The sequence below is a fragment of the Magallana gigas genome, chromosome 4, assembly GCF_963853765.1.
Source record: "Magallana gigas chromosome 4, xbMagGiga1.1, whole genome shotgun sequence".
In the NCBI taxonomy this organism is placed as follows: domain Eukaryota; kingdom Metazoa; phylum Mollusca; class Bivalvia; order Ostreida; family Ostreidae; genus Magallana; species Magallana gigas.
This window is the reverse complement of record NC_088856.1, coordinates 26144456-26169759: the sequence shown is the minus strand read 5'-3', so window position 1 is coordinate 26169759 and position 25304 is coordinate 26144456. Positions and strand designations below refer to the sequence as shown.

Sequence of the window (25304 nt, the reverse complement as noted above, 5' to 3'; positions counted from 1 at the left end):
GTTTGATCGCAGTGATAGAATATATATACATAACTGACATAATTTACACTGCTTATACTTGTAATACAGGCAAGGATATTACATTTAAATAATATACAGCTGTAGTTGTAGTTCTAGATCTGGGGTCATTTCTAAAACATTGGGAGAGAGAGAGAGAGAGAGAGAGAGAGAGAGAGAGAGAGAGAGAGAGAGAGAGAGAGAGAGAGATATGGGGTATTTAAAAAAAAATGTTTCGTAATCTACTTAAAACAGTTGTTCGTTCGTATATGCAAGTGCCTGTTTACAACTCTCTAAAAATGTTCACACATAAATTATGCGTATTTCCTAAAGCCCCCATCTTCCTGCTCGGTCGAACTAATCCCTGTGTTTTAATTCTGACACTTGTTCCGTTTAAAACGTTATTATAATGTTGTAAATCAACTCTCGTCGAAATTGCTTTCTTTGTTCGTTTTAAAACATTTTTTTTTTCTTTTTCCTTGTATTGAGGAAATTGAAAGACGAGATCATAGAGAAAAACATGGAGGGAACTTGCGGTAAGAAGTTTACCTTTGTTAATTTTAACTTAATTATCTGCGTGGATTATCTTAATTATGGAATTGGTCATAATAAATTTCTGAATGTTCCTATGACTTTTTGGCCATTTTGTTTTGTTAGTATTTTGTGAGAAGCGAGGGTTTGAGCTATACATATATATCAGAGTTAAACGTGTATATATATACACATACATGTATACAGGTCGAAGTACTAGTATTCAATCCTCGAGTAGACTGAGTGCATTTTATATGTTTTACCGGTATTTAAATAGATTAGACAAGTAAAAAAAAAAAATGTAAAAAAACTAGTATATAGACAAAACAAAACGTACGAAGGTGCGGGTTGGCGGGGGGGGGGGGCAGATCCTTCTTTTGCATGTTACACTTTTAGGATTAACACCATTTTCAACTACTCATCTGACACTGGCGTCAAGAAACGTCGAAACGTCACCCCAACAGCAAAGATACGTCAAACTAATTAATCAGATACATACTTTCTATATATAGTAGCAGCGTTTTTTTAGCAGCCAGTAATGGTGTAACTAGTAGTAGCATACATAATATATAATTATTAAAATGAATTAATAATATAAATGTTCGATTATTCTTTCTAAACAGAATTTAGAATTGTTTCTTTGCATAATCATGGCTGGTTTTCTGTTTAGATAAAGAAATGGTTTCGATGTTCTTCGCGGGACTAGCTGTGGGAATTCTCCTTTTCGTTTTAATCTTTGCACTCCTTTGCAAATTTCGGTGAGAGTTGTATATTTTCATATATTTACGTTTTCCTTTGTCTGTGATAACACTATGAATCAAATTTGTAACGTACAGTCCAATACATTTTATCGACGACGCAAATGACGCACTGCATGACGTACGCACATAATTACATGAAATGAGAAAAGCGTTAAAAAGCCAACACTTTTAACATTAAAATGCTTTCTTTGGTGCTTAATGTGTGTAGGGTGGTAGCTACATGTAGCATTGCAGAAAAAATACGTACATTTAGCCGCGAAAGATAGATAAGTTTGGAACATCAAGTAACTTTAAATCAATAACAATTGAGTAAAAATACTCATATTATCATTATTGTTGGTTAACTGTTACACAGAAACAGCTAATTTTCTCTATATGTGAAGTTTACCATGGTAACCACAGTTTCTTGAAAGTCTGAGGTCAGTCCGTGCAAGTCCGTGGAGTTACTGCTCTCAATATAGCTTTAGTTTCGATTGATCGAAATATAATCCACACAAACAAGCAGCAACAGTAAAATAAAAACTCAAATAAACAATGTAAAAATTATTTCTTTTACCTACATGTACATGAATTAAAGTATTGTGGAGTTCGTACTCTCAATAAAGCTTTATAGTTTCGATCGACCAAGATCTAATCCACAGAAAATCAGCAACAAAATTACAAAGAAGATACCAATTTACAATGTACAATCAATTTATTATAACCATCTGAGTTAAAGTTGACATTCCAAAAGCTAAACAATGTATCTAAAAGCTACGGAAGCGTGTTAATGCGATTAACATTGTGGATTTTTTCTTCAAAATTTCATATTTAAAGTTGGAATTTCCAACTTTAATCTCGTAAAGTTGGAAATTCCAACTACAGTGTATAAATTTAAATTGGAATTTTAAAGAAAACCATTTTCACACTGCGGCATTAATACCCTTCCGTATAAGAAATGCAGTTTTTAAAATGTGTAATAAAAACTGTATATTCTTCCACCAACAGCTAGAGATCGTTTCAATGGCCTGTCTTTCATAAGAAATAGAGAAAAATTAATTTATTTTTATGGAATGTAAATTTAAGACAGTGAAATAACGCGGCAGATATTTTGCAGGAAGCGTGAACTCGTTTATACATGTAGCTATTCAATACACCATCTGGGTAACAAAAACTAATTTTGACCAATGCTTTCTGATTTACATGTTATATGTACATGTACATGTAACATCGATAAAATACCGGTAGATGGTGTTGATGCATGGAATGTTGGGGTTGTCTTGCCTTCCTTGAAAATATTATGACAGAGAGGAACATTGTCCAATACATGTTTTGTAAACCCTAGCTCTTGTACTAAATTGTACGACTATCGTGTAAACACAAGGAATGCCTATTCACTTTTACGTACACGTATCTCAATATCAAACCTGATCGCACGCTTCGACAACACAGTAAACCACGTACACATTTTCGTTCATCTCTATTGCTTCCTTGTTCATTTAGAATAATTACTTCCTTTACAAAAAAAGGAAAACTAAGAGCACAAAAAACCCAACTTTTTTTTTTAAATCAAATTATTGGACCTTCCTTAACGAGTGTATCGATTTACGTGTCACATGAAAGAAAGAAAAAACAATTGCCATATATTGAGATAAACTGTTAAGTTATCATTGCTATAGACGATACATTTGTAGAAGTGTAATACATTTATACATATATAAATTCACGTAATTAATTTTTTTTATCAAAGATTTTTTGTATATTTAGATCAAAATGGATCAAGAAGTTGGCTGATAAATTCCACCTTTCATACATGGATAGCAACAGATCCAGCAAAACGGAAAAGGTGGGGATGTTTTAGCACGAGGAAGGACATCGAACTATATATTAGATCATATTAATCGCTTCATGTTTTTTTGTTACTATTTTGATCTATTTTTTCTATATTTATGTGTTAATAAGTTTCATATAGGATAAATACATGCATACCAGTATGTAATTGTTTGCAAACACAAATACCACGCGTTGAATATATACAAACATGGTAAAAACTCGTATGAATGGGACGTTGGGCTTTGATGCATCAAAGCTGTAACTCAACTCTTGATATATGAAAATTAGTAATCATTATAATTCTATTTTGATTGGGTCAAATACATAAATCATGTTATTTAACAAGTACATAAATTTATAAATTACATGTAACTATTCTTATTATAACCCCATATTCTGATAAACATAATTTTCCTGTTGTCAAGTTTTATGTTTTAATATATAATGATCAAATTTTACATTCCTTCCGAGAACTAAAATATATACATGATCCTATCTATCAGAATGAACACTTTTCCAACCTCTAGAAAGAGGATACTTAAATTATACAAATAAACTAAATATGTCATCATTTCAATTTTAAAAAATTCATATTCAATGTTTAATTTGAATAATTTGAAAAATGATTGGTGTTCTTTTAGAAAAATCGTTATTCATCTTCGCTATCCAAGGGTTTTTGGTCCCTATATAAATGCAGAGCGGAGTGGACCGAAACCCCTTGGATAGCGAAGATGATCAATATTAAAAATTCCATGAACACAATTGTATTAGTGCTTTTACAGATGACTGATGAACCCAAAAATATAGCTGTGAAGATTACATGTAACAAGCAATAAAATAACTGAATAAACATTGCATGGTTCTTGAACTTTCAGCGGAAAACCTATTCTTTACGAGAACCACAACCCGTTCCATCCGACTCGCCCGTCATACTGAGGAGACGGCCAGTGAACCAAGCGGCCAGTGTGGATGACGGTCACGTGACAATACAGTCTTTGTACTCAAGTCCATGTGATGCTAAAGTGAACGAAAGAAACGTGACGCTTCAATCACTGTATTCGGTCCCACGTGACGTTGTTCGAAACGGACGTGACGCGCCACCAAAACCAAGACGCGATGACCGATATTCCAAAAATCCAGATGATATCCAGCCTGGAGAACCCAACGTTATATTACCCCCATTCCGCAGCGAGACGTCCTTAGAAGAAAATCCATACAGTGTAGTTCAGCGTGTCAGACACAGAAATCCAGACCAAGTGTTTTATTTAGCAAAATGGGACGGCAACCCCCATTCGGCACCCTCACTGAATCGGCGTAGTAACGAAACAGACAGACTTTCAGGCAATCCGGAGTTGCCCAGTGAACGGAGATCGTCCGCTTTTAAAGCTTACAGGCGTTCCACATGTCCAGAATTACATCTGCGCCAACAGCAGAGAGAGTCTGCGTCTCGGCCCGAGTCAGAGAGTGCAGACTACCTACAAGTTTGTTCTTATTTCTTCTTCCTCTCATTTTTTAAGTAATCATATTCTTATTTCATATATAACACCTTTAAAAGTTGCATGCAGATCTTAAAGGAAATTCAAACAGTGCACAATTCCAATTTTGAATGGTATTTATATATGTGTTAAATATGAATTACTTGAATATTCTGTAGATTGGAGAGGTCATCCCAAATCGAAAAAGTGCTCGTATATCTAGAGGGGAGGAGGAACCACTTTATTACACTTTAGAGAATGTGACCCCTCTTCCCATCTTTATGACCAAACGGCAATCGGGCAGCCATTTTGGGTCAGGTGACTCCCAAAGTTCCACATTGGGCTCCTCTGGCCCCCTAGGGTCTTTTCAAGGCAGGATTTCAACAAGTCTTTCTGAGAGGGTTTTGTCCGAGTGTAAATTTTTGTGGAAGACCTATGATGACATTCCTTCAGATCAAATTGAGGGAAAATCAAAACGAGGTTCTGGAATCACGACGAGAGTGTGATTTTCGCTCTTCAGTTCATTTACACACACGAACACTTTCAATGCAAAATTTTCACACGGAATAATATTTTGTGAAATACGAGTACATATAATTTCATCACTGAATAACTTTAAAACTTAAGTTGCGCTTAATTTTTCATAAAATTAAAAATACGTGTAAATAGTGTCTGCTTTGTCAATTTTGACTTTAGGAAAATTTATCCATTAGTTAACTAAATTTGACTAAGTCACTTAACCTTCAAATTTGGCAATCAAATATTTGCAGTATTCACAGTTCTTTCATGTTGTCTGACATTCTGTTTGAGAACATTTCACTTATATCCTCGTTTGAACCAGTTTAAAAACTTTGCAATGGATGTCTATAAAAGCTAAAATGCCATCAAATCACTAGTCCCAACGGAGAATGCTTACTTGAACAGTCCCAGATTTTTGTCACAAACGTTGTACAAACCATAGAGCCTGGCTCAAGAAACTAAAGACTGACCCACTATCAGAATTTACTTTTCAAAAATTACTGCTGGGTCGCAAACGGACTTTCGCTATATCCAACCCTTAACTGACAAACTGTCACATTAAAAGTAGCCAATCATGGATTGAGCAACTTTCACATCAGAATATTTTATCTTTTTACTTACCAACTGAAACTTTAGAGTAGCCAATCGTAATTAACCTATTATCCCTTTAATACTAGTAACAGAATAATTAACCTTCTACTGACAAACCACCAACGTAGAGTAGCTATCTTCTACTGACCGTCTATGACTGCAGAGTACCTTTGCTGACCACCGGCTCCAACGCATTACTGACCAACTGTCACTCTAGAGTATTAAAACTCATCTCAACCAAATAACACTTGAAATGATTTAACCCTTAACTGATCAACTGCTACTGTAGAGTTGCCAACTCATTATAGATTCAAAACATCCAATAGTGAATCAAATCCTTAACTGGCAAACTTTTATAGTGCTATGGAAGAACTGCCAACCTTTTACTTTCTCCCAACTGTCACTGCAGAGTATCCAGTTCTTTAACTGTCACTGTTGGGTATGCAACATCTTCTTAACCATATGTCATTATAAACAAGCCAACCCTTTACTGAATATAACTGTCATGTTTTGAGTAGCAAACCTTTAACTGACAAACTGTGATTAAAGAAAGGCTTATCCCTTACTGCCACTTAAAAGTAGTCCACAAATTACTGACTGTCACTTTAGAGTAGTCAAAATTTTATTGACAAACTATTACTGTATGGTAACCATCCCTTACTAAACAACTGTCACTTTAAAGAAGCCAACACTTTACTTACCGACATCAATATTAGGAAGCTAATCCTTGACTGACAAACTGTCACTACAGAGTTGCCAACAGTACACTGTCCAACTGTATTTTTATAGCATACAACCTTTTACTGACAAACTGTCAATGTAGAGTAGCTAACCACTTAGTGACAAACTGTTATTGGATCTATATGAAAACAACCATGTATTGACAAACTCTCAAAAAATTAAAACCAGCATCTTGAGTGCTTACTTTACTGACAAACTGTCACTTTTGACTATCCAAACAATTACTCACTTCCTTTGTCACTATAAAGAAGCCAACTGTCATTAAAAAAAACCCTGCTTTTCACTGATTAAATGTCACTGTAAAAAAAAAGTGCCACCTAATTTTGTATCCAACATTTTACTGACCAACTGTCACTGTAGAGATGCCAATCCCTTACTGATTGTCAGTCAAGAGTAACTGAACATAAACTTACAAGCACTAACTCAAAATTAGCAATACAATCACTGACAATTACTGTCACTATATATAATTATAGAGTTGAGCAAACTCTTTACTGACCAACTGTCACTGAAGGGTAGCCAGCCATTTCATACTGTCCAAAAGTCACTTTATTGCACTCGAATATTTAATCCTTTATTTGTTGATAAAATAACATCAACTGCAGATCTCCTTTACTTGTATGTAACAATGTTGAACTTGTTGAACCTAGAGGGAAATAGTGATTTTACCAAGATTTTCCATGTAGAATGATCTTCACTTTGGAATAAAACGTTTTTTGTAGATAAAGTGTTTATATCAGCACCTTGGGTGATCAACAATTTTTTTTAGTCATTTACATATGGTTTATTCTCCAAACGGTTGATTATTTTCATATGCAAAATTAGATTAACTTGGTATGTCACCGAAATCTATTTCTCAAGACAAAAATTTTTAAACTCAGAGATTTTTGCATACTCCACTCAGAAGGGGTCCCTTGCTGAAACCACATAAATGTGCACTTTAAAATTTCTACAAAGGCAAATTAAGTATAAAAATTCTTGATCTGATATGTACTTCTCATGGAATGAAAATGCTAATATAAGGTTTACTAGATATTTACTAGAAATAAAATATAAAAATTCTTGATTTGAGATGTACTTTTCACAAAACGAAAAAGCTAATATAAGGTTTACTAGATATTTATTAGCGATCTCTGCCCTAATATATGTACAAAACCATAGTGAATAATAAACTTGAACAAACATATAAAAAAAGGCACAAAGCATTGAAAGAGTTCACACCTAGGGAACACACAATTGTGGTTCACTCGTAGAACTATCGAAAAACAGGATATTATTACACAATTTGGTTAAACATGCATTCTGTTTTTTTCCTGCCTCACATTCTTGTGTTGTCAAGTTTTTCACTTATTTTTTTGGAAGGAAATCTGTTAAATATTTAAAGTAGAATTTAAATGCTCACTTATATTAACTGTTCCTTATATATCTGAAATGTACATGTAATACTATGATTTAATTTTGGCCACATATGATTTCATTTCCTCATTTAAAAACAAATTTTTGGGTTGCACATTTTGAAGAAAAAAAATCAATGAAAAATACCAGAGGCTTTAATGACCCGTTGTGCCGCCAAGTGGTTATCAAACAGAACACATTTACATTTTTTTTTCTCAACTGAATATTACAAATCATTTAATAAGATAATGTGCTTCATTTAATCGCTATTTTTTTTTTCAACAAAAATTTTTCAATAAAAAATAAACATCTTTCATGTGAATGTTTTTGACAAATCAAAATCATGAAAATAAAACTGTTTCTTAAAGTTGTTTAATTCCTTCATTAAAAGGTAACCTTAAAAGAAAAATTGAGTGGTGTTATCAATATTTTATGGTAAAGTATTCAAAATCTTAAAATATTCAGGAACTGTTATTGATAAAACTTTTAAAGAAATTTTAAGATATGATCACAGAGGGGAGTTTTGCATCTAAAACAAATTAAAAATAAGTTGAAAACATGATACCATAGGAACACAGTAAAAGGTATCTGCCATAAATACCTTTAATACTATTAACTACTAATTAACTTCATTAATCCTATAAAAATATTTTTAAAAAAACAGAAAGAAAAAAAAAACCAAAATAAGTTACAAAGAGAGAATAAATAAATTATCACTGGTCATAACATCATATGACCACACCCAATCACAACCTTTGACCTCTACTGATTGACAGTTCAATGAAACAAATCCAGGGCAATCGATTACAAACCACTGCTCCGTATAGTGTACACATAGACTACACATTATGATCAACATTGATAATTATTATAACACAACATGGAATATAACAGTACAGCACTAGACTGGTTCTCAACAAAACGTAACAAACAAAACTGGTACCCAGCAAATACACAGAGAAATGAGAATGCTTATATAGTGAACAGTGAACACGGAGAGTTATTTTAAATCTACTTGAAAAATTCATGATTGTCAAGGTACAATTACAGGTTCACATTTAGGCCTTGATACAGTTACACATTTCTTAAGCTTAGTACCAGGTTTGTTTCACAAAGAAATAAATATAAAACATTGATTGGTCAGCAAGGATTCGGGGTTTTTACCCCCCAGTGTTATGATATAACACACTGCTTTTGTTTGACTCTGTGCCGACCCATCATTCTCTGTCGCATTGCACTATTGTTTCCCAGGGAGATGCTCATGTCATCCACGTACGAGATTCGAGGTCTCGGGCCTCTGTCGTCATAGTAAAAAGAATCGTCCGAGTCACTAGAACTAGAGCAGGTGCTACAATAGTCATCGTCATCATCACGATAGTTGTTCGAATCGGGCCAGTGACCCTGAATTTGGTCCCGTCTGGGGACCCTGTTGTTTCGTCGTCGGTTGTGACGTCGACTATGTGCCCTCTCTGAAGGTCGTCCTTCGAAACTCTGACTTCTCGGATAATCCGACACTTGGAGAGGAACCCTCCCGGATGGGGGTCTATTTATGGGGTTCATTCTCACATTGTCTGGAAGAGGGGGTAAACCATTGTTCACATGTGATGGGGAAGTATTCACTTGGACATTTGGGTGTGGCAGTGGGACGTTTTGAGGAGAATCACTCACACAATTGTATCTCAATTCCGGGAACGACCTGGCAGACTCAGGGTTTCCATGGCCCAGCATGCGCTCCATGGGCCTTATGGAACGATACTCCTGTGAAGGGTGGCAGTTGTTTACATGTTTCGTATTTTTGTTTGGCACATCGTACATACACGGTAACTCTTCGTATTCATGATAACGAGTATGTAAATTTTTCTCCGATCCAGACCGGCTCCTGGCTTGTGAGTTCATTTTACCATTCTCTTCACTGGGACTAGATTGAGGTTCCTTTGAAAGATCTGGCATGGAGAGTTGAGAGAGCCTCTTTTTGAGTTTGGCTTCATGTGGAACAGGAAGGGCATCAATTAGGCTATCCACATTCAGTTCATAATTCCCACTACTACTCTGCCCCTGTGAATTTTGAGACCTGGAAGTGTCATAAATTCCGGGAGCATACACTTCACTATTGCTACTTGTTGCATAACCTTGGTCACGATCAGACGAAGGCAGACTGTCAGATAACGAGTACTGTTGTCGTAAAGCTTCCTGCATTCCCATGGTTCCTTGCTCCTGCAACGCATGACTGACTGGAGATCCTAATCGAATGCTATTTATATCGTGAACATAATCCTCCGGCCGCCTCGGAGTTTGCGTCTGCATGGAGGCAGCTCGACTACAAGCCGCCGAACAATAAATCACACCATGTTTGGGTAAAAACGGTTGTCCTAGCAACGACTTTTGACACGTGTGGCACTTGAAGCAGCGTTCCGTGGCATGCCAGTGTTGACCTTCGTGGGTCATTTGTCCTTGGTCTACCCCGATGTGTTCACCACAAGTGTCACAGTACTCCGCGAACATTCGCTCGAAACACACACAGCAGTACGGTCGCCCCTCCTTCATGATGTAGCGCTGGCCCCCAAGTTGTCTGTCGCACTCGAAACAGCAGAAGTGCTTCATGTGCCAGCTTCTACCTTCTGCCTCAGTGCACTCGTCCGCAAAAATTATCTACCAAATTAAAAAATAAAAAGATCCTGTAGACTTTATTCAGATTAATTAAATCATAATATAAGGAAAACATGAGATGTAGAAAAACATTGACTGTAGATAGGTCATGTACTTGACTTGCCAATTTTCCACAATATACCATTCATAGAGCAACATAAAGCTTACACTGGTTTCACTATTAAATGGAATTTCATTCAAAAAGATTTTTCCTACTTGACATAAATTGTCTATCCACCCTTCTCAATACCCTTTAAATTCCTACACCTAATTATAACTTCATATAAATCAATTTCAAATAAATATCTCAAATCACATATTTTGTAATTGGTTTCAATAGGTGGTACAGCATGGTACAAAGTTGCAATGCAATATGAGTGTCAAGGAGTTGACACACACAAACATGAATTAATTGTGATTTCATTTCCTTTGATAATAATACCTCCATAACCTATCAAATAATGAACATTCCCTTCTGACATGTCAAGTAGTTGGACTTATTCCAGTTTGTGTTATGATAATACCTTTCTGACCCATCAAATAATGAATACTCCCTGTTCACCTCTAAAAACATATAGCTTACATGTCATGTAGACGACAAAATTAATTTCTTACTGACGTTTCTATTTGTTTAATTTTAATAACGCCTCCCTGACCTATTAGATAATGATTACTCCCTTCTCACCTCATCGCAGGCCCCACAGCGAGGCTTTATCAGCTCGGCGTGGTGCCGCCCACAGTACAGAAACTCGTCCTTAAAGAAGTAAATCAGGTCCACCAGAAGTTCATCACATGTCATACAGGTGAAACAGGCCGGGTGCCATATTTTGTCGTGACCTGCTCGCGAGGCAAAGACCGCCATAGATCCACCAGATATCAACTGCTGACACTGTAATGGAAATTATGAACATTAGATTTCATTTATTTTAGGATTTCATCTTTTCATAATGATTATCTTATGAAATTCAGACTATTTTTATGCTAATAGTTTATAATGAAATATCATGTTTCAGTATACAACAAAACAAGATATTGTTTTCTATTCTACAACAATTTGAACGAAAAAAAACACTAAACCAGTAAATCTGATAATTTTCCTCAACAGTTCAACCAGAATATAACTCTTTCAACAACAAAATGTTTTTTTGAAAAAGAGTTGTCTTTCTTCCTTCAAACAAATATTTTTCTCCATACCTTGCAACAGATGACTCCTTGCATGGTGAGAGGTAGAGGTCGTACACTGCCCCTCCCCAGGGCCTCCCGCTTCCTCTGGACACTGAACATACGTAGCTCCCTCTTCTCCTCCTCTGTGAGGGTGTTACAGTAGCGCACCTCATTGTCATGGGGAGGTAACTGCTGCAGGAGTTGACGTACTCTGTATTTCTCTCCTACGCTGTTCAGGAAGGGCACCTTGTCTTCGGGCAGGCAGGAGAAATACTGGTGGACCTATTTGTTGGGGAAAAAAATACCATTTTGATAATTATGTTGTCTTATTCTATGGGATTTACACAATTTTTGCATTATGTTACCAGCTCAATGCAAAATGATTATGGATTTGCATACAAAACACATTAAACTTATTGTGAACTATGGGCGAACTAATGGTGAAGAAAGATCAAATTATGTCCGTCAGCTGCTGTTTATACTATTTCAAAACACCAAATAAAAATCGTTAATATGTGTGAAAAAAAAAATCATTGCGTCAACCCAGTATTGTCACAAAGAGGACATATGCACTTCAACATTCTCTTTTCATGACAGAATCTCCAGTTAACCCTTAAGGTATCTATTTTCCCAGCCCTTAGAAACAGCTTTGTTACCAAGAATCAATCTTCAATAACCATGCAAAAACACAGCTTAAATGAAGGAGATATTTTGGGGGCCAAAGTCTGTCTTTTCATTAATTCTGTACATCTGTTGCTTATGATGCCATTGTCAAAAAAGATCTAGTTAAAATAATTGGTTTAAAAGTGGCGAAATCTGATCTGATAATAATAGCAAGCCATTTCCCAGTTTGATAATATTTTTCAACCTTTTCTTCAGTCCCTACTGTCTCGTTTATTATAAAAAGGCAAATGGAGTATCATTAACAGTTAACTAGCCATTTGGTACAGGAAAAAAGTAGCTCCTATAGATACTAAAGCAATAATTTATCAAAATAGCCCTAGCTATCTAAAATTTAGTAAACATGGAATGAATCTCATAAATACTCATACAAAAATATTTTTTTTTTTCATTGAAGCTGGAATTCAGCTGGCTACACAAGCAATGATTTTTATCTGTCGATTGGGGCGTCATTAATTTGGTAGTGAATTCCCGAACTTTTATGAGTCTTGTTAAAAAAAAAATGTTTTCGGCAAATTTCTTAAGAGATAAGAAGTAATGGTAGAAATGTTCAACAAATTCACAAATTCATGGAAGAGAAGGGCAAAGTGATTCATTGAGGCCAACATTTATGGTGTTTTCTGTCTTCACAGTCAGCCATAATGTTTCTGTTGCAAGAGGATGCTAGGGATTAAACTCTTCCCCAAGAAGATGCAAAGCCCATGCAAAACATTACAGAGCAAACCCCAAGACCCTTATTGCATTAACTCCAATGAAAAAACACTTGAAAACAAATTTTGGCAAATAAAGTCGAAGGCTCAAAAATTTGATTGACAGTAGCAATCGGCAGCTTTGATGCCGAAATTTCAAGCAATTTACACCCTCTAGTCAATGCTACCAGGGAGCTTTAATCAAAGGGTAATTAGTGGATGCTGGCAAGAGCACACAAGATGCTCACTCCTAATACGCAAACCAAATGTTTATTCCACTCTAACAGTGAGGTTTCCGCCTCTGTGAAGTTTCCTTCCACCAAAAAGTTACGAGATGCCGTAATGTTTGCTCAAATTGTCAGGCTGAAGTTGTAATTTACATTCCGCAGATGACAGTCATTGTGCGAAGATCATGTCTTCATCAGACAGGTTTTTCGAAACTCAGAGAAAGCTCAAACAGAGACCTCCTAAGCAAAGCTGCTGTGTTTGGGAATCCTGGCAAAATTTCAATACTCAATATAAAATAATGAGATAGTAAGGTTTATCAGATTATGGAGTTATTAAAGAAAATAGCATACAATCGTGGCTCTATGATTTATGATGATTGGGTATCACTATATATCTGTCACGATTAATTACTGCAAAAATCTAACGATACTTGGGTGAATCTTGCGCTTACATGTATGATTACTAACAGATGAAGTGACATCAAGATAATGATTCCACGCAATGAAAATTTTCACAATCTTTAAGTTCATCAAAACATATCATCCTGAGTGTGGTAACATATAAGCTTTATCTTCAACAAAAAAAAAAACCACAAAGAAAATTTTGAATATGAAAACCAGAATTCAACATGTTAACAGCCCATCTACCAGTGAAGAAAACTTCTTATCGCAAACTTCCGATCAAAATACCCCCATCAGGGGAGCAGTACTATTCAATACAGAAACATAAAGTCAGAATCTTCTTCCTCCATTCCCTGTGGAACAAAGCGAAGCTCCCAGATACTCCTAGATCGTTGCCGTTGCTCATGCCTTTTTCAGGCTTGTCTGTATAATAAATCATATCTGCCGATTTTTTTCCTCCCCTTTTTACTACATTGAACTCCTTGCTTTCCAGTGTAATAAACTTTACTATGGAATTTTATTACCCCTTTTAATGTTTTCCCGCACCATGTGATTTTTCTCCCTCTTGATCAGTGCATTTTTCAGTCTGTTGCATCTCATTCCATGTACACTTCCCGGATTTTTTTTCCTTTAAGCCGTAAATTTAGCTCTATCAATGACAGGGGATCACAGTGGGACTATAGCCCTGTCGTATCGGATCACCCCTCCCGTTCTACCACAAACAATTGCTTATATCAGCGATTACTGAATTTTAATTAAATCTCCCCGGATTACAATCTTAATTTGATTTCTGAATAGAGGTAAAAAAGAAGAGCTCGACATGATTCATGGCTTCCCTTATAGAATGCTCTATATCGTATTTCCATTATAAGCTACGAGTAAAAAAAATCCATATGCATCTTGTGTAATCCCAAATGGCTTACGTAATTTGGTGTGTACTGTTCCTAGCATTTACACAAGTTACGCAATGAACATGCATAGCATGAAAATTGCTGCACAAAAGGTCAATTTTTTTTTAAAGAGAGAGATAGAGAAAAAATTTCTTTGTCACCTAGCCCAAATTTTCCAGACATCAAACAACATATTGTTACAGCATCAGAATGTGTTCCTCATTCTTCAAATTTCAAAATTAATTAAAAGTTAATTCATACTATTTAATTGAAATTACATAATCTCTATAATGCCAATTGTAAAAGAAAAATGTTCACGTCTATTTATTGCAAAATATTGATTTTTTCCCTTTCTTGTTTTGAATTTGAAAAAAAAAATACTATTCAAACTCAGGAAAAAAGATTATCGCAATATTGGACTTTGATATTTGAAATTAGGAACTGATACTTCGTCAATAATTCCTTATCGAGAAACTGACAAGATGAGAAATCATTCTCGCTGAAATATTGCATTCAAAATATTTGAAGAACTTTTTGGTTCCCAGGCATAAAAAAAATTAATTGATTTCAATAAAATAATTATTTACAAGTGTCAGATTCAGGGCAAGTAATTGCATCCATCTTGTGTAAAGAAAGGACATTGATTTTAGAATTAGCAGTTTAAAAAAAGAACCATCTGATCACTCTAATATTGCTCTTTACGCTTTCAATTAACTTTGACTGAGCTAATATCCGAACTTGCCAAAATGGATTCTGTAAACAATACCCTAATCAATTATCGTTTAACACCTTTTATACCGTTTGATTCCATTGCAAACATTACGATTCTGACATATCTCCAACACCATAGTGATTAATTGTGGGATTTGTACTTCCAAGACCATGTCAACTACCCTTCGTGTCATGTGACGTCACGATCAATGAACGAAAATACGAGTTCTCTAGAAGCCTTTATCCTGTGTAATATACGCTGAATAAAATGTTTTTGCCATTTAGGAAAAATTCTAGCACCAAAATATGATTTATCTGAGCCCGTGTAGAATTCATTCCATTTCATCAAGATCTGCTGCAAAGGTCTTCCAAATTCCAGAGAGTCAGGGTTAATTATTCATTAAAAAATTAGCAAGAACTGACAAAGTTGAAAATATTTGGCTTTGTTTGTCATCTAACCAACTCCAATGATATCTTAAACAGTTTACACGCCTAATGTGCAACAGTTAAAGTATGTTGTGACAATGCCCACGTAGAGTTATTATTAGAAGAGTTGATGTAGACTTTGCTATTTTTAAGGTCTGAAGGACCCAATTTTGCTTTTTTTAAAATCATCATATATTCATTTTCATATATTGTTGATCTCCCTTCTTTTTTAATAGTCAATATACGAAACAGAAATACTTGTTGCACCTTGATCCCATCTAGTAACTTTTGTAGCCTTACAAACATGTCCAATTGCTTCATGTCCAAAAGGATGTCATTTAATAGGAAGAGTAAACCAACCAATTTGGTTTCATTCGAAGCTTAAGTGCATGTACTAATATCTTGATGTTTTCTATTCTAACGGATCTATCTTGTAATACCAGTACTATGTAAAGTTGGCCAAGGAATTGGGACTTACATTTCTATACAAACATAAACAGAACTGACTTTACTAAATTGTTCTGACACACAAAAGCCAAAACTTCATCGTATACTTACGACGGATGTATTTTTAACAAAAATAGAAAAACGAGGGAATACTCTACAAACCCGCTACAATGTACATTTATTTGGGTTGATTCCGGGTTTTTGGGGTCAGCTACAAAGCAGATGTACGGGGGCAATACCTAAGTAAATCTCTGTCTGGATGTATAAATATTGAACATAAGACTTATGTAAACTTAGCCCGCAAACAAATCAATCTCCGCTATTCCACTGAAAGGCGATATCTAAACAGGGTTTCATTGCGTGAACAATTCCCATCTTACATCTTGGAATGGGGGGATCGTGCCTCAAGCCTTTTGTTGAGTTTATCTTTAAAGGTTTAACTGATTGTGTTTTTGCATCAAGAATTCTGTTTGATTCGAGGGCTCCTTGGGTGTGTCTGCATGTTAACAACCAGACTCGCTCCACAGTCTGTTTATTTGAAAGTTGATTAATTATTGTGTTAACGAGTTGAAAGAAATTGATTATGCTACAAAGGATACTTTCAATTTTGACTTAGAAATTATATGAATATACCCTGTGAATGCTACATTATGGTACATTTCAGAGAAATTTGAAAATATACCAAGTGACCTTTTAGATAATTAATTAAAAGTACAAGCATTAAGTATTGATTATAAAAGTCATCAAGGTTCTTGAACTATTTTAAGACTCATTCATAAGTGCAAATCCACATTTCTCAATCAAAATGAACTGTAACTAATTTAATTCTACAAACTATCTCAAATTACAAATTTCAAAGCTGTCTACTTGAGATCAAATGATCCTCACATTCACAATGCCAGCGGATATACTCTCAAAAAAAGGAAAGTTTTATTTATTGAATGTAAGTGAAGTGGTGAAACACTTTTGATGGCTAATCAAGCAGAGATTTGAGTACTAAAATCGGATACTTATTTATTCTAAAATGTATACATTCACAAAAGAAAAGGATTAACTGATAAATGCTTCTTAAAAAATAGAAACAAGATATGTCAGTCATATATTTCTTAATTATTGATAACAATATTGATTTCAATTATGTGTGCTATATATATTTCGAATTTTTTTGTCATAATTACAAAATATTTTATACTTTACTACAAAACAACTTTGTCTTCGTTGACAAGTATTTGCCTACAGCTTCAAAACAATTTGTGCCTATTGAGTATTATTGCCTACGACTTCAAAACGACTTGTATTCATTGACAAGTATTGCATAGGAGGAGAAATTCAAAACATCTAGCACGAAAAATGTCTTGATTTCCAACTGGGTACAATTTCTCTGTTTACAAAATGTGATAATATTCATTAATGGGCATCGAAAAAAACGGTCACATATAGAAGCAGGGAATCTTCCCAGAAGCATTTACTGCAATCTGTAACACAAGGGCAAAACAGAAAAGAAGCCGACTCATTCTCTCATATGGCAAAATAAGAATGCTTTTGATCATTGGCTGAATTAAACTGATAAACGAAAGACATCAAAACAATATTACATCAAAAGCAGGTGGCCCTTGGGGAAAAAAAGATACAATGTGACTTTTTTCACGGAAAATTTCTCCAAATCAAAATTCTTTGAACGAATGAAATTTTTAAAATAAAATTTGTACTTCAAGAGCCCGTATCATCTTTTGCCTTGAATTGCTTACCCCCAGGTGCACGGTAGGAGACCTGATCAAGAGAAATCAAGCCCCCCCAACATTTATTGATTGTATCTGCATTATATTGCCCAACACAGATAATCCTTCCTTATAAGTCAGAATCCCACCTGACTCGATCAAGTGAGTGCAATTATTTTCAGAAATTAATGCCTTATTACAAAGGATTAGAGAATTGAGTTTCTGTAAGTTCACCTATTACAAAACCTTCTTCACTTCAAACCAAGGATGCCACCATGCATGCAATCTCGATTCTCCACTTCTCATATTGATGCACCAGGCCATTGAACAAGTAAAAGGTAAAGTGAAACTGTCTTGGCTTAAAGCAGGTCATAACGATTAGTCTAATATCCCAGATACATGTACCTAGTCTTGAACATTCCAGGCAACCAAAGAACAATAATGGAAAGTATTCCTAAAATTCAGTCAAAACAAAGTCCTGTTTATGTAACAGAAGTTCATTTCTTTAGCTTTCTGCTTCATTTGTTCTTTTCCATAGTATGAAATACCTGTGCAATCACAACTTCTGTATAGTAAATTGGTTTAAGAACAATACTAAACCCATATCATATGCAGGGTGAGATATCTCAGAGAGAGAGAGAGAGAGAGAGAGAGAGAGAGAGAGAGAGAGAGAGAGAATGAGAGAGTCTGACAACCTATCAAACTTCACATCCAAGAAACAATAGTGTGCCGTGTCAATACGAATCAAAAATAGATTTACACTTAAATGCCCTCTCATAAAGCAACATATCCAAAAGGTATTATATCATACATATATGCTGGCATGTACAAATGTACCTTTTCACACTTTAGTACACTCTTTCCCCTCGATCTTCGAAAAATGTCAATAAAAGTTAGAAAACTTAAAATTTAAGGCACCATAAACTCCCCAGGACGTGTAAATTCTCAGCAGGCCATTATGTGCCAAAAAAACATAAGTTTGAACTGCATTTAATCCCCCCCAATTTAATACTGTACCAACTGTTCATCTCACAACTGTTAATCTGAGTGAAAAATAACAGGGATATCATCTCAATGTTCCATAAGAAATGATATAATATGAAGTTGGAGAACTGAGCGAAGGAGATTAATCTTAATGCAATTCATCATGTTATTGGGTTTACAGTCATATCAACGCTGCTCATAAATCTTCAAAATTTCATGAAATTTATTTGTTATCATACATTTATATTACATACCACATTAAGAGAGCTATTTCTGATGGTAAATTCTCTTAAAACAATGATTTACTTTTTTCTGTACCATTGTAACAGAATTTTTTTCTCATATGTATTTGCAAGCATATTCTTATATGAATTAATGTTCATGGGTATCTTGTATATGGCATATTTTTTTAGAAACCAAGGCCCAATATAAATCACTCTTCGCTGAGCTTTAGGGCCTGTTTTAAAACATACTTGAAACAAAATTAAAGTTTAAAACAAGTTTTAAGGATCAAAATGCTGTGGAAAGATGCTTTGCGAATTGCGACCTACAAAGTACAAAGGCAATACCTGAAAACTCAATTATTCTCGTTCAAAATCGCAGTGAGTGATCCTGCATCGAACTGTCATGTAGATTATGAAATTTATTGAGGAAGGTGGTGAGAAAAGATTACGCAACTGCTTCTATAATCTGTAACGAGCGAAATTTACTTCAATGAAGATCGTTGTACTAGAAAACTTGCAACTGCAGGCTAATCTTCCTTTTTTTCACAACATATTTAGACAGATTCTGACAAGATTATGTTTCTCCAACGAGGATAAAAAGCCTTATCCCCAGCATATAATGCTTGATAAATGTTATTTTGAAGACGTATAATACACTGCTTGCTATATCAGCCCCGATTTTGACAAAAAAGTCGCCAGATACGATCTACAGGCATCATCGAGTAACATTTTCAACAATGTTTTATGTCAGAGCTACCAAGATTTTCATCAAACACTCTCTCTGATCTCCCAATGGTAAACAAGCGAGATTATCAAGGTTCATACATCTATTGTTATGTCTCGCATCTTAACTTAGAAAGGAGGCGATTAAGAAGCATTCGGTTTGCCAGAAGTATGCAGGAATGAATTTTGAAGGATAAGCATGTTCTTTTAGAGGGACATTTTGAAAAAAAAATAATAAACAACATTTTGCAGATGGTTCCAATTTAAAGAGGGTAACTCCAATAACAATGGGGGAATTTTAACATCTGCTTTGAGAAATTTTTATCACTTGGCTATAACTTCCATGCCAAAATCTCATTAAACTGACAAATATAACAAGAGAAATGACAAAGAAGTGTGGTAATGAAGTTTTTGATTTGAAACAATCTTTCCTGTTATTGATGTTTTTAGTGTCATGGAGGATCTCACTGGAAAGCTCATCTTACCTTCCTCATGACCAAATAAAGAAACCTTATCTCTCTCTCTCTCTCTCTCTGCTTTTTTTTCCCATTCAAATTTAAAGTAGATCCAGTGTTCTGTGACGTCACACATTTTTGTAAAACTTTGAATTCTATAAAAATTGTGCAAGATAGTTTTATTTTTTTTATGTGAATATAATCACATGGATGTAATTAGAATTATTGGTAGGTTAAAGATATTTTCGCACTTAATTTTATACTAAATTTCCAAATTTTTATATATTTTATTTATGCAAAGGGGAAATAACTCTTTTTCTGACTTTTCTCTCAGTTGTATGTCTAAATGCTATAGTTTTTCTTATTCCAACGATTAATTTTAAAATATTTTTGTAATTTTAGTTTTCTGATAAAGTTGACATTAAAATTAAACAAGAAAAACAAATTTCTGCCTACAAGATTTTACTTCTAACAGAAAAAAAATACATTTTTCTAATGCTAAAATATGCTTTAGTTTATGTTTATCTGGCATCTCAAAAAGTGTGATTACATGTATATTTTTTCTAACAATTGATGACATTTACGTCTATTAAGTCGAAATCAGTTCAGTTTTTCAACTTTCCTCAGAGAATTTTACGAGTATGGAGTTACCTTAAGTTCCCTTCTCTTCTTACATAGGGAATTTTCCACATAGTGATTTTTACAGTAAAAGATGTGCCAAGTTTGGAAGTTTGAAAGTGTTGGGATAGTTAAATAAAAAGTCATCAAGTACTGCTTTATTTCAACAAAGAAGACTTGTTTTAGTGTGATACTAGCGTTGTTCTATGCAGGCAAGTCTACAGAAAAATTCCCATAAAAAAAGATGTTCATGGATATATGTCTGTATCCAAATTTTACAGATAAGTAACTCAGTTAACAAGCAGACGTCAGACGGAGGGAAATGAATGGTCAAGCCTGCCTGACACAGCCATAAACACCAAAGATGGAGGGTCAACGTTCTGTAAATGTACCACCAGACTATCCCCACTTCATTATGCCCACACATAAATCAGCGTCATTTGTCAGTCTTTATGGGGAGACAAGCTACTGTTTATTTTGCTCTCTGACTGCTGAGATTCATCATCTTTTGGCTTCATTTTTTCTTTACACTTATTACAATATTTAAAACCTTATTCATCCCTATCTGTTTGTTTTTTGGGTTTTTTTTTTACACATATAACAATTATTTTTAAAACCCTATTCAACATTATTAAAAATCACAGTAGCTACATGTATAGTTGAGTGAAATTAAATGTTTCAGCCACTGTGTGTATTGTATTTATACTAGACACTGAAATTTTTAACATAATTCTTTTTGAAATATTATCATATCATCATTGTGCCAATCCTCCTTTTTCCATCAATCTTTTTATGTAATCTGAAGTTTAATTCTTTTATTAATATTTGCAAGGTTCAATTTATATGGAGCAAAACCATTTATACTGAGGTCAATCAGGCAAATTCTTGTAAAACTATGATCAGATTGCTCTCATATAATAAAGTATAAATCAAAAATGTTCTTAATCTATTGAAAACACAAAAATTGTACTCAAAACCTCCTAAGAGATACAACCTAATCTTGTTGTATGAAATATCCTTATTCTCTGAAGCAAGACCCCCCCCCCCCCCTTCCCCTTTTCTGCAGATCAGAGGCGAGATCGAACAGCGATTAACCGAATGAACATCCCAGCAATCATAAACCTAACAGGTGCAGGGATTTTCAGCAACAGCAATATATTTTGAAAATATGATGCATTTTTCATCTTTTTCAGCCCATATACATGTTGTGTTGCAATAATTCCCACCACCATCGCGCAATATATTTAATGAGTTTGTTTGGAGATCCCTGCCAAACATATGGAAGCTGAGAGCAGCTCCTACCGGCTTTATATGTATATATAGGAGACATCTGTATCCCCTGATCATGGCTTTTGGGTCTGATTGCCAATGGTCCATGGTATATTCCATGGTCACATGAAAGTGTCAGAATTCCAGTGCAAAAGTTTTCATTTGTATACGCACAGATTATCATATTTTGACATAACATCCTTAACCACAAATTATTCATTTCCTACTCATATGTATGTGCAAAAGTCAAGATATCCCTCCATTACTCATAAATCAAAGTTATAGATTTAAAGTTAACTTAAATATAAACATACAAATTCTGGAATAGAGAGGACAGAAGGTCAAACATTTGATTTATGTCAAGGTCTTGAGATGTTGACCTTTCCTTTATTAGGTCATACCTGTTCGGGTTTGAGTCCAGGTGGTACCCAGGCGTACTCTTCCAGTGGGCAGCCACTATCATCGTCTGAGGTGGAGTTGCGTTTAGGGTCGTGATGGTGCCGCGTCAGACTGCGGTCATGGTCTATATGACTCGTCATGTCATGTGACTCTGGCGGACATTTACAGTGCTTGCAGATTTTCCTAGAAAAAAAAACGAGAGAATGATTTTTCATATCCCATAGTAACGATCATCTTTTTTTTCAACCAATCAATTTGTCACAGCTAAAAAAAGTTTTAAAGCAATATGTTGCACCAGTGTCTAAATTCTTGTGTTGTCCTTTCTAATGCATCAATATTCAAATGAGTATATCAATTTTGATATCCAATAAGAGTTTTCCCTAAATACACATGTATCCCAGACACTCTGAGTGAGATTCAAATTGCAATGTGTTTACATCAAAAAAAATTTTTCTTTTTGGAATGCCCACCTAATTGGTATCGGAATAAAAAATACAAACAAAATCCACCTTGAACCATATTAATATCAAGGGGTGCTGAAGCACATGTTCCTAGTAATAACAACATCAGGGTAACTAACCTATGACCTTATAATGGACTGACAGCTCATTCATGAGGTGCAGGTGTGGACAAACCCACATACTGGCCAATAAATAGGTCATTAACACACAGGCTAGCACGGGGCATGTGGTGGCGAAAAAAACAAATCCATGTTTTGAGACAAAATAACCCATGTGATTCTGGTATTTGTGCTTATTTTTTTGGCCAGGTGCTAATGAGAATCGCAATTACTGCAGCAGCGGGGAGAAAATTACACTAATTATGACATTACACCTTCCGATCATATGTTCTTTCCAATACACAAGACAAAAGGCAGCCTGAGTGTCTTAATCAACAAAGACGCTGGTTTTGAGAGTGTCTATTGGCATTAAGTCTCGGATCCATTTCTTGGTTTACTTGTAGTGTGTGGTAATACTGTGATTCATCATTTAGAGTTTGAACAAAAAAAAATATATCGCAATGCAATGCAAAATGCTTTTGTACGTGATTTTTCCTCTGCATATTAGCCATTAAGGGCCCCGGAATTCCACGAGAGCGCTCAATTATTATTAAATTTTCTCATTGTAATTCTTGGTTGTGATTCACAGCCCGAGTCCTTATGGTCTTCTTTGCATTTAAAACTTTTATAATGCATAATTCACAAATATTTCTATCTGCATGTATTTATGGCAAATTTTAAGTGACTTCCGAAAAACCCATTTCAAAAAATTATGGTTTCAATTGAGAACGGTACATGGATAATGATATCGTATTACGTTCAATAATCTTTTTTTAATAATGCACAGAAACATGTAAATCAGAGAGTTAATGGAATGAAATAATAAAAATGAAAATCCATGCGTCAAGCTTTTATTCAACACTTATAGCTGACATATTTTATGTAGTGAAATGACGCAGCTTAGCTCACGTAAAGCGATCATTTTCAACTCAATCAAATCTACATCTACCATAGTCCTTCTCTCACTTGTGCAAAAGCTTTTATCACCTTCCATGACTTTTGTGCATAATTTGTGCGATACAACTCTTGATATTAGCAGCCACGAATGCCCACAATGGTATTATACCCAATACGGCTAAGAGTTTCGTGATCTGTTGCTTCCAAACAAGTGGATATTGAGTTTGTCCTCCCTCTGGAGTTAAACCTATTAGCCAAGAGAACGATATAAGCCTAATGCACTCAAATGTCATACGCAGCCTCTATTTCCTCTGATTACTAATATTATGATCATGGTAAAATGTCTATGTATTAGGTTCCATGAGGAAATATTTGTACTTTTATTTATGCAGTAAGGGATCTCTTTATGGATTAGTCTTAAAAAGTCTCTCTCTCTCTCTCTCTCTCTCTCTCTCTCTCTCTCTCTCTCTCATATCAGTTACAAACTTCAGTCTGAGAGATTTTGACCTTGTTCAACATGCATAAATACTGGTATCAGTTGTACCCAATTAAGGAAATCAGACAGGTAATTTTGTATTCTGAACATTGCAGTCAAAATTGTCTTGAAGCTTTTGATAGAAAATTTAACGTTTGATGATAAGGTGCAGAAAACTTTTATCGCAAAAGGACACAGTTATCAAATTACATGTAATATAATTAAAATGGTTTGATGCAATCATTGTTTTTCAAGTTGCATCAATTCATGTTTTATTTTATAATCTACCACACAGTCTTTTCATTCCCTCTCCAGTTTAATGGATTCATTATAACCGAATAAAAAGAAAGGCAAAAAGGCTAAAATATTCTGAAAATATACTTAATGGCCACCTCATATCCTGTCTTGCCATCTTTTGAATATTGAAAAGGTTCCTTTCTTAAGGGAAATGCACCAACTCCATCATTTGATTATACAGCCAGAACATTTCCATAATTGCATGATGGCACAACATTCAGATTCCCATATTTCATTTCAGAAAACCTTCTGTACTGCAATCAAGATCCTCAATAATATATTTGTTCTGCCTTGTTACAGCTTATTTCCTAAAAGACGAACTTACAATGGATGGCTGGAGAGAGGGGGTTCTGTCATCAGCGGAAACATTATTAGAGCTCCTCCGACAGGGTGATGGATGAGGAAAGGAAATATGAATATATACATATATATATACAAGCAGCTTCCTGAGTCTTGCTGTGTTTCACTCATAAATATACATTACTTTGTCTCTAAAATCACAAAGGATATTTGTGGTACATGTACTGTATCTCAACAACTTGAAAGGAGGAGAGAGAGAGAGAGAGACTCTGAGAGAGAGA

The 25304-nt window shown here is 34.9% G+C and overlaps 3 protein-coding genes across 5 annotated transcripts in view; 1 reads left to right on the top strand and 2 right to left on the bottom strand.

The window, feature by feature from the left end:
- Window positions 1–25304, bottom strand: part of LOC105339967 (tripartite motif-containing protein 3-like) — a 314106-nt gene that overhangs the window by 23409 nt on the left and 265393 nt on the right. The gene's annotated exons all lie outside the window — the stretch shown is intronic.
- LOC105339964 (uncharacterized) lies at window positions 199–5245 on the top strand. Of its 2 annotated transcripts, XM_011445762.4 has the most exons (5): window positions 199–533; window positions 1199–1286; window positions 3036–3114; window positions 3977–4582; window positions 4756–5245. In XM_011445762.4, the coding sequence occupies exons 1-5, from the start codon at window positions 518–520 to the stop codon at window positions 5080–5082; spliced, it is 1116 nt and encodes a 371-aa protein (XP_011444064.3). In that variant the 5' UTR covers window positions 199–517; the 3' UTR covers window positions 5083–5245. The 2 variants fall into 2 exon arrangements, with proteins under 2 accessions (XP_011444064.3, XP_019927662.3); XM_020072103.3 differs by lacking the exon at window positions 1199–1286.
- LOC105339963 (prickle-like protein 2) overlaps window positions 7531–25304 on the bottom strand; it is a 40812-nt gene continuing 23038 nt past the window's right edge. For both annotated transcript variants that reach the window (XM_066081782.1, XM_020072096.3), the window contains exons 3-6: window positions 22498–22678; window positions 11663–11914; window positions 11154–11357; window positions 7531–10471 (exon numbers count right to left, since the gene is read on the bottom strand). In XM_066081782.1, the coding sequence (XP_065937854.1) occupies window positions 8996–10471; window positions 11154–11357; window positions 11663–11914; window positions 22498–22678 (2113 nt within the window). In that variant the 3' untranslated portion in view covers window positions 7531–8995. The remainder of the gene's footprint in view (window positions 10472–11153; window positions 11358–11662; window positions 11915–22497; window positions 22679–25304) is intronic.